At 40.4% G+C, this 15,879-nt stretch overlaps 1 protein-coding gene across 1 annotated transcript in view; it reads right to left on the bottom strand.

Moving 5' to 3' along the window:
- Nucleotides 1–14,108, bottom strand: part of lars2 (leucyl-tRNA synthetase 2, mitochondrial) — a 31,834-nt gene extending 17,726 nt beyond the window's left edge. Inside the window, exons 1-3 of the mRNA XM_072394589.1 lie at nucleotides 13,961–14,108; nucleotides 9,982–10,226; nucleotides 6,302–6,433 (exon numbers count right to left, since the gene is read on the bottom strand). Coding sequence (XP_072250690.1) covers nucleotides 6,302–6,433; nucleotides 9,982–10,215 — 366 coding nt within the window. The 5' untranslated portion in view covers nucleotides 10,216–10,226; nucleotides 13,961–14,108. The remainder of the gene's footprint in view (nucleotides 1–6,301; nucleotides 6,434–9,981; nucleotides 10,227–13,960) is intronic.
- Nucleotides 14,109–15,879: the final 1,771 nt, after the last annotated feature.

Here is a 15,879-nt window from a genome sequence, read left to right as displayed (position 1 = left end):
GAATGACTTAAGGTGTTGTAGTAATAACTTTCTAAACTATATCACTTTACTTTCTCTCAAAGTATCTGTCTTCCCCCTATTTATCTGTGCTTTGTATCCACACCCATTTTATTAACCCCTCTGGCTCAGAGAAACACTCGAGACAGCGTCCCTTCGCAGTCATCTCTTGAGCTCCTTGGCTGCTTTTCTGCTCACTGAGAGAGAAACGATATGACAGCACATGAGTGGAAGCAGTGAGTAAAGTGGAGGAGAGGCAGAGTGACAATGAGTCAAGGTCTGGAGAGGATCATTGCGCGGACTCCAACGGGTCTGATGTTTCCGACGGATTGGTATCCTTGGTAACTGCATGGGTCTCATTTGTAAAGCTGAGTGCTGGATGGTGTTAAACCAAGAGGCTCAGCTTGCTCTACTTAGGGAAAATACAAGCACACAGAAAGTAAAGCACCCACCAAGGATAGCCTAGATAGATTAAAAAAAAGCAGAAAAAAAGTGTGCACCACACTGGAATGCTATGTTACTATGTTGTTTAATAGTTAAAGTGACACAGAGTTTGTGAGAACCTGTTATGGAAAGACTGCATAAGTGAGCTAAAATTCTCATAGTTCAAAGAGCGTGGCAGAGGCAAATTATGCCTCCACATAGTACCACTTATCATTATGTCCACATAAAGAGTGTTGCTTAGGCCGACTCTTAAGCAAACCGTTATCATGGTGTCAATGGATTTCAGATCATGAGTGACATGAGGCAGAGGAGGATGGACGTGGGAGTCAGCAGAGCCCGATTACATGACAATTTGTCTACTGTAATATCAAACAACTCGGTGCCATCCAGAGACAGATACATGCATCCACGGCTCAATGCATCACAAGGGAGACAGGAGAGCAGGGAGACTGATTTTATGAATGTGGAGTGTGCAAGTGTCCACCCACACAACTCCAGTGAGAGGCTTGAATCCATCTGTGGCACCTTTAAAATGCATCTTCAGAAACGGTCTTCGTCTTTACACCGATTCTAACCAAACACCAGGAATTGTTTCATCTTGTTCAGTGGGCAAATTGTACTTTTGTGTTGCACTATATTGTGTGAATGCACAAGTGACAACACAGCAGTGGCTGCAGAGGTGAAGGAATGACTTGGATAACTATTCTGTTCCTTGGCTCACATGGTGTGAAATAGGCTCATTTGCTTTCTGGCTGACAGATGAAAAGACTGTTCCTTCAGTACAGTAAATAAGAAGCTGCCGGTTAAAGTAATTTAGCGTAGCTTAGCTTCTGAACAAAGTAACAGCAACCAAGTTTAAAGCTCACAGCCTAACTATTTGATTCTCTTTAACCTAGTTAAACTGGTTTAAACTGGTGTTCAGTTTTCAGTTCAACTGTTTCAGCTTTATTTCAAGCTAACTAAGCTAAGATTTCTTGGCGCTAGCTGCCTTCATACGCACACTATGTACAGTGGCATGTTGAAGCATGTCCCTTTACATGGTTGCTTGTCATTTTCACAGTATCGATAATATCTGCTGTCTGTTGCAACACATGACGATGAGATTTTTGTCAAAATGCTATTTTTGGTGAACATCAGAAACATTGAATTTAAGGAGAAATTTTTTGGACAAGCCCTGTTGTCTAATAGTTGGGACAATGTCTAATATGTAAATAAATAATTGACTTTGGTGGTCCCCAACCCATTTAAAGTTAATTTTTTAAAAATAGTTTTTTAAATTTTTGCAAAAATTTGTACTTGTTTTGAATTTGGTGCTATTTTTTAAAAATGGGACAACAAAAGCAAAAACACAAACTAAAATCTTAGTAATATCGCGTCTAAGAGAGGCTGAGTCTGTCAGAAGTATATATGAGAAGCAAGTTCACCACTATTCAGACGACAAACAGTTAAACAAATAATGCCGTAACATGAAATTGTAAAAATAAATAAATAAATCAACAAAACATAATGCAAGTTAAAACTGGGGCCATTCAGCTTGCTATCAGCTCCCAGTTCAAAAGTCAAAATCTGTGCTGGTACTGGGGTGCATGAGTGAATGCGGCATTGCCCGCTTGCATCATGAATGTGAGGGAACTGCGAATGCTGACCCCTGGATTTTGGATGACATCTTTTTCAGGGCGCGACTTGTTTAATAAAATGTGAAATAAACAATCCACACTCAGACTGTATTCAAACAGCTTTGCTTTCCAGTAAAATACTTCAACAGCTGAGGTGGACCTGCCTATGGTCCCAACTTTGTGGCCACTTAAAATATGTGGTACACCGAGAAAATGTTGACATGTTGAGATGTGGAAGTCGAGAAAGAATCGGAAGACATTTCACTCTCAAAACAGCAGAGATTGGTCGAAAAAGTCTACAAATAAAAAAGCAACAACAAGCCCAAAAAACAGCTTTAGGGTATAAGCGCTGACGAAAAAACCCACTTCTCAATTAACAAGTGAAGAGAGTAGATTGTGTGCATACTGCGGAACAATGCTTACTTTCAGACAGATGCTGAGAGAGAACACTTCAGCGCAGGAAGCCCTTACCAGTCATGTGAAACCATGTTTCTGTTTGGGGAGAACCCAGGCAGGATAAACAGGGATTCTCTCCGAGGGTTAGGTGGAAGATGTAAAAAACCACCAGGGAGCGGAGATGTCTGTCACACACCAATTTGTCAGATATGAATGATTGTGCGGACAGCAACTGAGCAAAGAACTCTGGGAAAATGATCCGCCTGACAGACACCGGCCACAGTTTCATCAACAACTGTTTACTGGAATCAAACGGGGCAGTGAGGGAGCTACAGACAGCAACACTTTGATCTGAGTGCAGTCGATAACACACCAGTGGGCGAAAGATCAAAAAGTATGGATTTTACTTTATTTACAGCTACTTCTACCCGGAAAAGGAGACCTCACAGGGAGGTTTAAAATTACCACAGCAGGTTTGAGATCTTACAGTTTACCCAACTGACAGCTTACAACAACGATAAAAACACAGATTTATTTTGAAAACAGGAGGAGAAGGGCATCACTAAAAATATCTCTGTTCACGGATCAAAGTTTTCAACCTTAGTGAAGCTATTAAAAAAGGAATATTTTGGTATGTGATGGCCATACTGTTGAATAAACACCTCTGAACAGTTTCCCAGGTCTCTTGCATAAGTGTTATTCAGGCAAACTGGCAAATGAAAGCAGTATGTGCTTGAGCGGTGAATGTATTTTCCAAAGGAAGAAGTAATTTAGAGTACCCTACATTTTTCACTTAAACTTTCATTTCTTGCCTCTAAAAAAAAACATTTAAGAGGCCAAACCTTTGGCTTTTGTACTAAATTATAGACTAAGAATTAAGCAAGAAATAAAAAAAACTCAAGGGTAATGTCTTTATAACCAAGAAAGTGTGTTAATGTCGAGGACAAGCTGGAACTTTGGAGGGTCCAGAAGTGAACGGCATGCGTGTTGTGAAAGCACAGAGCTTATAGGCAGGAAATATGAGGCACAGGAGGGGACAGAGGCAGTGTGCTCTGGTAGGAATATCAGTATGCTGCTATATTTTCACACAGCAAGTCTTGTGGTGTTCAAAGTTTCAGAATATCATATTGGAACTTTGAACCAAACTCTTGTATTTAGTAGAAGTTTAAAAGATTTCCATCACAGTTGGCTTAATCTTACATAGATAAACAGACAAATACAATTAAATGTTGCTTTTAGAAAAATGTTGCATGTGCCTGCATGTGTAGTGTGTTCCAACTGTGCCGGTGCTGCTGTCTTGGCCAGAACTATTACAGAAGAGACATTTGGTCCAAATGAGACTTTTAAAAGAGGGTTATAATAATTAAGAAATCATATAAGTGTGTCCATTCATATTGGGACATTTAAATGACTAATCATCTATTTATTTTAAGCAGTTTTAACATGGAAGTTAAACACGAGGTTTGCCATTTGTGCCAAAACAAAATTCAATTTCACAATTTCCCCGGCCACGTCCACTGAACATGTGACGAAACGTTTGTCAACGTTTCTTCTAGTTTAAAAAAAAAAAAAGAATAGAATCTTTTTTTTAAAAGAGACTTTAGGTGGCACAGCTGCAATACGAATAACTGTTCACTTTAATATGTTTCTGTTCAATACATTGTAATGTTTGACTTGGCATGTCTTGTTTTCTGTCACATCAGTGCATGAAGATGCAGTGGTTACCATGGCAACATGCCTCCGATTCATTCAGCAGTTTTTGTTCTGTTTGTGATGAGCTAAAACAGATTTAATATTCTCCACTTCTCCACTCCTCTGAGGAGTGCAGCAGTTTCACATTCACTAAAACTTTGCTTCTTCTCTTGCTTTTATCATCACGTCCGTTCAGTCGGGGTGCAAATGATGTTTTCATGTGCAAATGATTACCAACAGGAGTGTCCGCATCCACTAATGGCTAAAAATGCAAGTGGAGATCAGTTTAATTCATGTGCATATACTTCCATGATGATTGAAATTCATAAACCCAGCCTCTCGCCCCAATGGCAGCTAGGATAGGCTCCAGAAGCAACCCATTCAACCTGCCATAGAAGTGATGGAAAATCCCTATAAACTCTGAATGTGTGCAACTCAGTCAACTCTAAACATCAGAAAATCCTCACAGAGTAAATACTCAGTTATCTCTTGGGTTTTAGGTTAGAGTAGTAGTCAAGAAGCCCAAGTAATAACTCATGAGAACAAAACTCCTCAAGCATCGGCTGGAGCTCACTGATTATTTTTGCAACATTTCAACATTACTGCGTTTTCATCAGAGTCAAGGTGCACAGGCAGGCAATTACAGTCAACCTAAAGCAGGTGTGCACGAGCCACTGGACAGGTAGGCCAAAACAAAAACGTCAAAAAAAAGTCTGACGTCTCTCAAATAAGCCAAATGTGGAAGCAAAGAATAGAAACATCTAATATGTGTAGCATTAAAAGAAAGAATAGACTTTTTCCAGTAAAGTCAAGGGGTGCCACTATATCCAAAGAATGGATCTGAAATGCCTCTCTCCAAGGTTTGAGGAGGATGAGATTTTCAAGGACTTTGTTGATGCTGCAGAGCCGCGGTTAGCCCATTCTTCTCAGTCAATCACATACTCCATGTTTCGTGTACATATTGTGGATTTTTTTGCAAATATGTGCATCGTTAAAGCTCTTTTTGTTTGTCCCACATAAACCAGGCCACAAGGACACTCGGATATCTACACTACGTGTGCACGACTGCAGTTGATGAAGGATTTAATGAAGCATTTCTTACCAGTACGTGGATATGTAAACAACTTGGACAAATAAGAGCAATGCACACAGAGACAAATAAAAGCCTGTAGGCTGGTTAGAGAGCTAAGAGCTTGTGTTTTGATCTCCTTATGACACAATGAACCAGTCCGTCTTTGAAAACACATAAATATCTAAATGTGATCAGCTTTCAGCCCTTAAAAGTGAGTTTCTGCTCAAACATTTATGGTAGGCAGTAATCTCAATGTATTGTCATGGTAGAGTCTAGTCTGTTCAAAAGTGAAAGAGATAGTCCATATAAACAAAATATCTTTTATTTTTCTTGGGGGGGGGGGATTCTTACATTTATTAAGTGCATGGTAAGAAACATAACCCCGCTGGTTATGAACCTGTTCGTTTACTGGCTTCTGTTCATCAAATATGACCAGAATGTCTGGTTTGTTTATATCAAAACCGTTTAATGGTTTTAAGCATTTCAACAGTAGAAAGCAGTGGAAAAGAAGGTAGAACTTCTTTATATAGACGTCAACAAATTAGGACAAGAGGTTCAGTCAGACTGCCAATACTTTTGGTGGGAGAGGAGGGTTCAGCATGAATTTATGCACTTTGGGGCAGACCATAGAAAAAAATACAGGATGTTCAACAAACAAGTCTTAAACTCTCGACTATCTGCCCTCTTCAGAAAGCACCCTTAATATATCGAGGAATTTAACTCTTAAATTCATCCGTAGTGTTTGACTTAAGAGGTGTTTGACATTCTTTATTAGTTGACTTTTTATGTCAGATTGATAACACTCGGAGCGCATCACCACAGCTGACCCACCTTTCACCTTTTAACTGGTCACCAATCAAGAAAGCCCTTTGTCTTTACCCTCTCATCCCATGACAGCTTTTCCATTAAAAACTTAATGAATAAAAGCTCACAGATCAAAAGGTCTTTTTCACTCTTCAATTACAAACCAATAATGACTCTGCGCTATTCGGTACTTGACATATGACACAGCCACAGCTGCTGGTGTGCCTTGTTTGTTTAAGAGAGGACAAAAAAAAGGAAATAATACAAAAAGCAGACATACCTGATGGCCCCTCATTCTCTGGAAGTGGCCAATGGTGTCACTGATGGTGTACACTCGCACGTGGCCCATGTGCAGTCGCCCCGATGGGTATGGAAACATGGAGAGGACATAAAACTTCTTCCTGTTCAAATTCTGTGAGAAACAAGACGATTCTAATCACTGACCCAGCTTGAGAAAACATAAAGAGAAGTGGAAATATCATGAGGCTTCACTTCAATCCAGACAAGCAACACTTTTAGAGGGTAAAGTTTGTTTTTCCACTAATGTTCTGGGTTTTTGAATCAGTCTTCTGTGGAAGAAACTGTGTTAAACTGATGAGGTCAGGACAAGAGTCCCCCGCATACAGAGTGGGAGCGCTGACTGGGTTCTGGTGTATTACTGTATGATCCTCAAACAGCGGCTGATTACAGTGTCAGAATTTAAATGGCGGCAGTGCAGATAATGGATGGTTTACAGTCAAAACACTGTTACCGAGGCAACATAGTAAGTACCAGTTCCAGCTATACAAGATTACAGGAAACCTGAGTCATGAATTTTTTAATAAATTAATTAGGACCAGCGTCCTGTCATAAATGTGCTTAATCACTGCCAGCCTGGCCCAGACAGCCACACGCTCAGACCATTAGGATATATAATCAGCCAGAGCTCTGGATCTGAGATGATCTACAAGGCCCCTGTAATAGCTGAGAGGATCATTTCAAAGGATGCATAACAACCTAATATTCTGAAAAACAAAAGGAGATCCAAAGATCCTTCAAATGTTTACAGATTTCTCAAGATTTCTGTTTTCAGTAGGAGCAGACTGGGGCGAGAATAGACCTTTTTCACAGCAGATGTTCCAACTTGTCAATAAAGGAAAAGCACTGGTGAGACAAATTTCATTAACAGTGGCTCAGTTCATCAAGTGCCCGAGACAGCCACTGAGGCAGCGTTCACAAGTCACGTTCAATACCATCAATTACATCCGTGCTTTTCTTGCATCGATGGGCCAAAGTGTGAGCCGCGAAAGAGGTCTACTGATCGGTGCGACTTCAATCTGCAAACTTCAGTTTCAACTTTCCCCCATTCACTCACAGCTGTTTCTACAGCGAGGGGAAAAGAGAACCCGTCTAAGGCCCGGTACCTCTGTTCATTACACGGCACATGTATGAGTAAAAGTAGGTTTTAAACCTTCTGCACAAGATTGTCTGTGTGCCGATGCTGTAGCTGCAGCAAAGTAAGAAAGAAATTGGCATCCCATTAAAATCGAGCGCTCATTCAGTAGATGTGAAAAAGCAAACACTTGATTGTGTTTGGAAAAGTGCCATTTAACAGAGTTTATGGTCCATTCCTACTGTATATAGCACGTCGTAATCGTATCAAGGTTCTAAAAGTGCTTTACAATGGGCTTCTCATTCCCCCATTCACACAAACACTGACAGAACTGCACTTTCATCTCATAGTAATGAGCATGCAAGGGCAACGAGACACTGTTGACAGAGGCTTCCTCAGCTGAACGGTACAGGAGGTCACTCCTGTCTGCAGCAAAAAGCTTACATAATGGCAGCTTAAGATGATTAATAAAATAAAAAATGTTAAATTGCAAGATAGAATAGAATAGAAATGGCATTTTTTCTTTAGCAATTAGCAATTGGTCAGTTTATTCCAATTAAAATTAATGCTGTCACAATCAGGGGTCCCAGGTTGGTTTTCAATTATTCCAGCATCCTTAAGGGCTGAAGTTTTATCTCAGCACAATCTCTAGCGGTGTCTCACAAATGCAAGTTTACATGCAGCAGGGTTTTGCTGCCACTTGGGGGCAGTCTCATAAATATGCAGAACAATATGTAGCAGCTGTTGGCTGCTCTTAGTTGTGTTAGTGCTGCTTTTGGTCATTTCGCTTTGCTCTGCAGTGGAAATAACAGAAGTCAAGTAGGACAAAGATCTGCATTGGGATTTAGTGAAACTAAGAGTTAAATAATGAGCATAGTCCAGCGAAGATGCCAGCATTATTCAACTGTGCTTCTTCGCCATCTATGGTTCCTTGTCGCTTCATTCTCTTTGTTGTGAAAGGGGTTATTGTCAGCCTCTCCAAGTTCTAGCTGTGTGAGGCAAACGTTTGACCTATTAGCATTTGATCAATAAATAGCATCATCTTCAGGGCGTCTGCTTTGTTAGCTTTTTGAAGGCTTGCAAGTCTATCTGTCAGCATTGAAAAAATGTCCATTGGCGGGGGCTGAGAGACCCACAGACAGATACCTCCATGAAGGTATGAAACGTCTTTTGGAGGGCAACAGGTAGACCAGGTCTAACTCAAAGCTCTGACATCTAACTCCTATTGTTCTCTTTGATACTTAAGTATGTAATGTCATCATATATCTAAAGAGGATGTCTATGAGTCTGACAAAAGATCTTCAAATGATCAAGAATAAATCGGTTAACTGAAAACAAGTGGTTTGAATTTCAAATGAGAAACAAAAAACTGTTACTGAACATGGAAGCAAAGTCCAGACCTTCTGGAATAATGTGGTCATGATATCTAACTCGAACCAGCTTCCAGGCAATGTGGTAGAAACGTTACGGCTTGGGGTTGTTCTGCTGCCTCGAGGACTGGCCAGCTTGCAGTCCCTGATTTATTTATACATACATTTTGTATCACATAAAAGAGTTCTTTAGGGTGAAGTGAGGCCATCTCTGTGAACGTTGAAGCTGAACCAGAAATGGACATTTCAAAAAAACATAATGACTTTCAGCAAAATGGCAAACCCCACTAACGACTGAGCAGAGAAGAAAAAGAGGTTTGTAGAAAGTTGGAGTCAAATAGTCAGATATGAATCCCATTACAAGGTTATGGAGAAGTAGCAGATACAGAAAAACCTCAAACATCCTGCCGCAAAATAAATTATGCATGAAAAAAGGGTAAGAAAACCTTAGCAATGCCATGTCAAACACTTATGAACATTTAAGTGAAACATCTAGGAGACCTATTTCTGTTACAAGGAACAATACCTTTCATTTAGGGGAATATTATAATGATATCATTACCTCTGGTGATATTCAAATTAAATTGATGACTGAAAATGAATATTCATCTTGTTGACTTGTTCAGATATACCACCTTCACCAATGATCAAAAAGTCAACATGTTGATAAAAAAAAAAACCTTTTCACGATGCATTTATTGATTTCTCCAAACCCAGCTTGTCAGCCACTCATTTCTTTTCTTACCACAACAGCTTTCATTTTCCTCCCTTGCAGCTTGTCAACAAAAATCGTTTGAACAACTCTGATGATTATACATAGTCATTAATGGGCTATTGTTGGTCCCAGCTTCTGAAAACTTCTGAAAAGGAGTTGCTGCTTTTCATTTTGTAAAGTGAATATACTTTGTTTTTGAACAATTGGTTAGACAAAAATCAAAGATTTAATCTTGAGCTCTGGAATCTGTCGTGCTCGTGACTCTTGTATTTATTGGAAGAGAACAACCAGAGACCTCAACTAAGTGTTAGCCTGCCTCTGCATCCAGGTATCAGTTTGAGTACAATAAGTGCATCCCAGCTTCTGAAAAGTGATGTAAATGTTTACCAGTTTGTGCCAAAAACCAGACAACAATTAAGCCAGTGGCAGACACTGTTAATCATGACATCACCGAGCCAAAGAAGGTGCGCTGGCATGCTTGACAACGTAAAGCCCCCTCTAACCTCCTCCAGTGCATCCTTCCGCCACTGCTCCATGATCCGCGGGTGCCACCATTCCTCCACTCTCTGTCTGGTCTCACTTCGATAGTCTTTCTCCCAAACTCCTGTCTCACTGAACAGGGTGCGGAAGCTGGGGGAAAGAAGGCGGAGCCCTGAAGTCGGGGGATCGGCCGCGCGTCGACAAGACCGGGCAGCGCACAGCGGATACAGAGTCAGCCTTCTCATGGACACCAGCATGATTGCACCTCCTGAAAAAATGCGACAGTCGAAACAAACCAACAGTCATTTCTACTGTAGAGGCAGGTCAACTTCAGTAAACTACATTTTTTACCACAGGCAGGAGACTGGAAAGCACTGGCAACACAAAGTATATTATTGTTTGATGTAACGCTGACAAGAATATTTGAAACTTCAAAAAAAGCCAGCACAGGCTCCATATTCTCAGCAATAAGAAATGTCTGTTTGTAAGTGAAATGTTGCCATTTTGGATAGTTCATTGCACCCTAGAGAAATGCGGTGTCACTTTATGCTTTAGTACAGTCACCCGTTTACCCAAAAGTCATCTTAATCCACAATTTTAACAAAAAACTTTAACACTGGTATGGTTACAAATGAATCTGCCGCTGCAGATGTCTGCTGTTGGTATGAGCTCGGTCAGACTTTTGAAAAGACCGACAGCTCTCCCCTGCAGCCCTACGTGTAATATTATTTCTCACTGCTGCTGTTTCACAGTTGGCGCATTTCACACCATGCCATTCACACAACAGCGTGTTTCTTGTGAAATGAGAGCTTTATTCAGTGCGATGCGATCATGGCGCCACATCTCCGCGACGCCTCAAAGAGACTGTTCTTATCAAACCGCCTGTCTGCTGAGATGAGTGGATGACATTTGGAGTTAACAGATCTCTGCTCGTTGAATCTTCCGAGTCGTTTTAAGACTTTTTTTTCCACCCACTTACAGGAGGGGAAGGACTCCGGCTGTCTCTGAACACGAGCTGGATGGATGTTCCCACTTACTGACAACACATAAGAAATGAGAACTGTTCATTTGCAAACTGCAAAAAGGTTTTGCTCTCTTCCACGAACACAGCAGCAGACTAAACTTTTCTTTGGTTTCATGTGGGTCAGACAGTCAGGTGCATGCACAAAAAAACAAAAAAAAAAAACACATTTGACCTGAATTTGTCTTTGCACTTAGGCATGTACATAAACACAGTTTCCATGGTAACCTGACATATCTGTACAGTCTGCATCCTTGGCACCAAAGGACGACTGCCGCTACCCTGACCTGTCGAGGGACAGTAATCTCACTGCGATGATGCATGTGGATCTCAGACAGTGAGAGACCTTTAGAGCTGCAGACTGGAGGAAATGACGGTCCACACAGCTTGACAACAGACTGAGATAGGTATGTAAATTAGGTGAATAAACAAGAATTGCCGTTGCTTATCTAAAGCTGTGGAGGAGACGTTAAAGAGAAGAAAATCAGCAAAAACACATCGATACCTTTCCATTTAACAAACGTTTAAACCCGATTTAAGCAAACAAACCAAAGGAAAAAAAGACAACATTTTCTGATATTTTATGATCACAGGTGTTTTTGAAGAATAAGGGCATCATTCAAATGCAAGAAAGTGCAATTATCCTCACGGCGTAGAGGGAATCTGACCTGCCAGAAGGGATGGTGACTCTCCTGGGGATAACTGAGTTATGTAAACCAGACAAATGTAAAAAAATAAAATAAAATTTAGCCTCTTCACTCCTCTCATACACCCACCTGCTTGTTGGGATGTTTATCACCCCCCCCCCCCCCCTTCTCCTCCCACTATATTCTCTGGAGTATGAGCTAAGCATGGCAGCAAACAGCGCTGCTCCCTCAGGCTGCGGCTCGTAGAGCCGAGCACTCGAGCCTGGGCGCATCCCTGACGGCGTGAGTGAGTGGGCTGAGGCGAGAGACCGAGATAATGTTTCTATGGTGACGGGGCTCATGCGTTTGGGAGTCTCCTATGAAGAGGGACTGAAAACTTCTGCAGACAGCCCCCTGGCTCCGATGTGTCTCCAGGCATTAGCGGGAGGCAACGCTTCGTCAGAGGTCCGCGTCCGAGGCCACCTACTGGTTTTGGAACCATTCGAAGCACGTTTCACACAACGAATTCAGAAAATTGGCACCAGTGTTTGATTAGACTTCTGTTCACGTTTCCTCATTCTTTAATCAGAGATTGACAGCTTTAAATAGAAATAGTGAGACTTTCCACTAAGACAATTCTATGCTGTGAAATTCTGTATTGTGTGAAAAAAAATTACAAATAAAAATCTTCTAAGTAAACCATTCAAGAAAATCTTTTCATGTTTAGTGTGAAAGAAGCGGAACCAGGTATGTCCACAACCTAGGAGGCTTGGTCAGCCATTACAGGGAGGCTGTATAAATATTGAGATATGCTATCAAATCATATTGGCCATTCTCATCGTGACAATGTCAGAGCAAATTCAACAACAAAAACAAAAAACAAACAGAACAAACGGGATGTTCATTAGTTGCAGTTTTGGCCACTTAATCCTCACCTGAGCATCCCTCAGACAAAAAAAAGTGGAGCGCTTCTTCTATAAAAAGCATAGTAATTCAATATAAATAGTCAATAAAGTCACTTGAGCACCATTCTTAGTTTTAGGTTCTTAGAAGTTCATAGATCAGAAGATCAAAGATAAGAAGATGATAAAGCGGACGGAAGTGTTAGTCTGCAGACCAAACGGAGGAGCAAACAAACATGCAAAGCAGTAGCTGATACAACAAAGAAAATCTTAATCTGTAAAAACAAGCATAACAGCTTCCATCTGACACTTTGCTTTTGGCAGAAAGTTGTTAATCCAGCCCGCAGTGTTCATAAAGCTCAAGCAGATGCATATCAAATTTATATCCCAAAAAGAAAACAGCTTTAAGATAACTGCCACTCCAAGACAGTTTTTAAGATAACTTTTTTATTTGCAGTCCCCCTTTTCTTTTTGCTTTAAAGTCACATTCAAGATTAGACCATGAGTCTGTTAAATAAAAATAAAGGCCCGAAAAAATAATCTCAGATGCAAACTATAACTCCATAAACTTTAAGCAAATCAGATTACTTTCTCATGCAAGTTGAAGCAATTTAATTTTGCTCTTGAAATCATTATTTTTGTCTTTTTTTTTTACTCGGGTGTGTGTAACCTTTAGCCTACAGTTATCTGTAAAACAAGCAGCAACGCGGTTAGCGTTAGTTTTCAGCAAAAAAAGAAAATAGTCTGGAAGCAGCTCATCACAGAATCCGACTCTACAAGCAGAGTTTTCATGGCTGCCGGAGGGAAAGGAGGTTACACTTTTTGAACAAGGCACGTAAAGTACCACTCATTAGGTATGTTTACAGTGGTGTTTGTCCGACTGTCAACACACTTATGTACAAAATTAAAGGGCCGAATGCCGTTAAACTTGGTGAAGAAGTGGTGCATTGGCAAAGCTTTGAAGCCATTGAGTGTTTGAGCGGATCCAGATCATTCTCCTTAAAACGGCGATATTTGAGCATTGGATTTCGCGGATGACTACGTTCTCGGACTCAAGCTTCTTTTTTTCCCCCAATAATCATTATTATTATGCGTTATCAGTTTGCATAGACTGTTGTTCATGTCAAGGAAGACGAAACTATATTGTCACAATCACAGCCGCACCCTACAGAAGCGACAGTCTCTTAATTTAATGTGATAATAGGGAGCATTATTGGGACTCGCTCCTCGTGAAGCTGTTATGGTGCATGTTCCCGGCCCTTTATGCGACAAAGTCGTCCATTTTATTCATAATAAACATGTATTCTGCTTCTGTTTCACCCACAAACGCGAGGCAAGACCAGCCGAGCACCTCTTTAAATGTACATGAATGTTTTCAGTCGTGTTTGCTAACAGACTGACTCTGTGAAGGATGAACTCGACAAAGAAAAATTTATTTTCTGAAGCCACTTACTGTTTTATTTCTTAGTCCTCTGTCACCGCGTTATGGTCATACAAACATAAAACAATTAATCGATGTCAAAAACATCACGTCCGACTCTCAAGCATTTTATAAATGACCCCACTCTCTGCTTCACGCCAGACCCATAGGCGCCGCCATCTTGGATTTCAATAATCTTTATCAACACGATGCACGTCAACAAAAGTAAACCCACAACAGTGCTGGGTTTGTTTTTTTTCCTCCTTGCTGCGCGCGCATCTTACCACTGCGTGCACGTGCGAATGCCAGACTTTTATTGTGGATTTCACCTTGTGAAATCTCCATTTGTTACCTTAGCAACTGTGTAATCTTTGACTCGTAATATTACTTTTTCTCTTTTTATTTTTACACTATAGCCTCCAGAGACAGGAAATTGATTCCAGCAGTGGAATTGTCTAAATTTGACAGAACAAATGTCATGCAGTGTTGAGAGCCTTTTTTTAACCCCTGCCCAAGGCCACAGTTAAAGCAGAGGTAGGATCTGTCTTCTGAGCCTGTTGCTCCTGTGTTGGTCAGCAAGACTGTACAAAAACAACAAGGCAGAATTTCACGAAACTTGTTGGAGAGGCGAAGCATGAGCACAGGAAGAAACCAAAAACCTATTTAAAACTTATTTTATGAAACTTTTGTGATGAGGACCACAGTCTTCAGGTGCCCATTTGCTGTGGTACCACTGTAAGCAATTCTTTATAGTGAGTCTATACGCTACAGCTATACTCCTGGCTTTATTAACAGTAAATAACAATGATAAGAATCAGGGAGGAGTTATCAGACTGTTGTTTCCTGGACACAAAACATGTAGAGATAAACCAACAGACCTGCAGACTCAAAGAAACACAAACTGACCCCAAACCACATTTTTTTTGCTTCAGTGTGAGTTTCTATAACAAGTTTGTGTCTACGGTTTTATGTTTGAGTTTTGCATCTGATTTTAGTAGGAAACAATTTCCCTTTTAACCTTTTAAGTCTTTTCCACTGTACAACGTGAGCTTCATGTGGTTGTCTCATTGAAAGATCAGAGAACTTCACCATAAACTGTTCATTTTAGGTTGAAGAACCTGTAACAACAGTGACAGTCTCTGGATGTGTTTTTTTTTTTTTTGTAGCCATCTAAAGGGTTCTTGCACCAGTCAGCTGGTAGTTTGTCCCACTCTTACGGTGTAAAAGTATTTATGTCTGGATAAATTATACTATTAAATACTGTTATTATGTGCTGTTAATGCATGCTACATGGCAGGAGTTCTGTTGTGTTTTTGTTTCAAAAACTCTTTTGATGTGCGCTACATTTCCAAAGGACCTCCCCTTCATTTTCTTCTAAACATGTAAAAATCCTCTCAGAAAAACGGTTTATTAATGTTTTTACAAACTTGAGTCTTTATTTCTACACTGGCCTCATTATTGGCCCTCCCTTGCTCTGCGTGTTTCAGTGAGCAGCATATAAATAAAACCACCTCTTCAGATTGCTCCAGGTCAGCATCAAGCTTATTAGATTCCTGTGTTGTGTTTTTTCCATAATTCCATCAACCTTGCCAGACTTCTCTCATTTAGTTTCCCCTTAATGTCCCTTTCTTGAAGGATCATACCCATAAAGTGTAATTGAACTTTTTGATAACATTAGAAAATGTGGAACTGGGTGTTTTTTAATGATTGTCTTGTAGCCTTTTGAGTTTTGATCCTTTCTGATAACATGTTTGATGCTCTCAAACAAATCTCTTGTCTGGGAAATATTGCCCTTCTTTTTTTTTTTTTAGGAAAACCGTCATTCATTGTTTAATTCAGGTCACATGAACACAGGGAATAGAAGATCATCACAGGATCATCTTTGCTTTTTGCTGAGGAACTAATTCAGATTCATCAGATTTATCCTAGGAACTGTGTCCTGCATGCCGTTT

The sequence above is a fragment of the Leuresthes tenuis genome, unplaced genomic scaffold (genome assembly GCF_036924035.1).
Source record: "Leuresthes tenuis unplaced genomic scaffold, fLeuTen1.0.hap1 SCAF_10, whole genome shotgun sequence".
Taxonomy (NCBI): domain Eukaryota; kingdom Metazoa; phylum Chordata; class Actinopteri; order Atheriniformes; family Atherinopsidae; genus Leuresthes; species Leuresthes tenuis.
The sequence above is the reverse complement of the archived record's forward strand: the minus strand, read 5'-3'. Positions and strand labels throughout refer to the sequence as shown.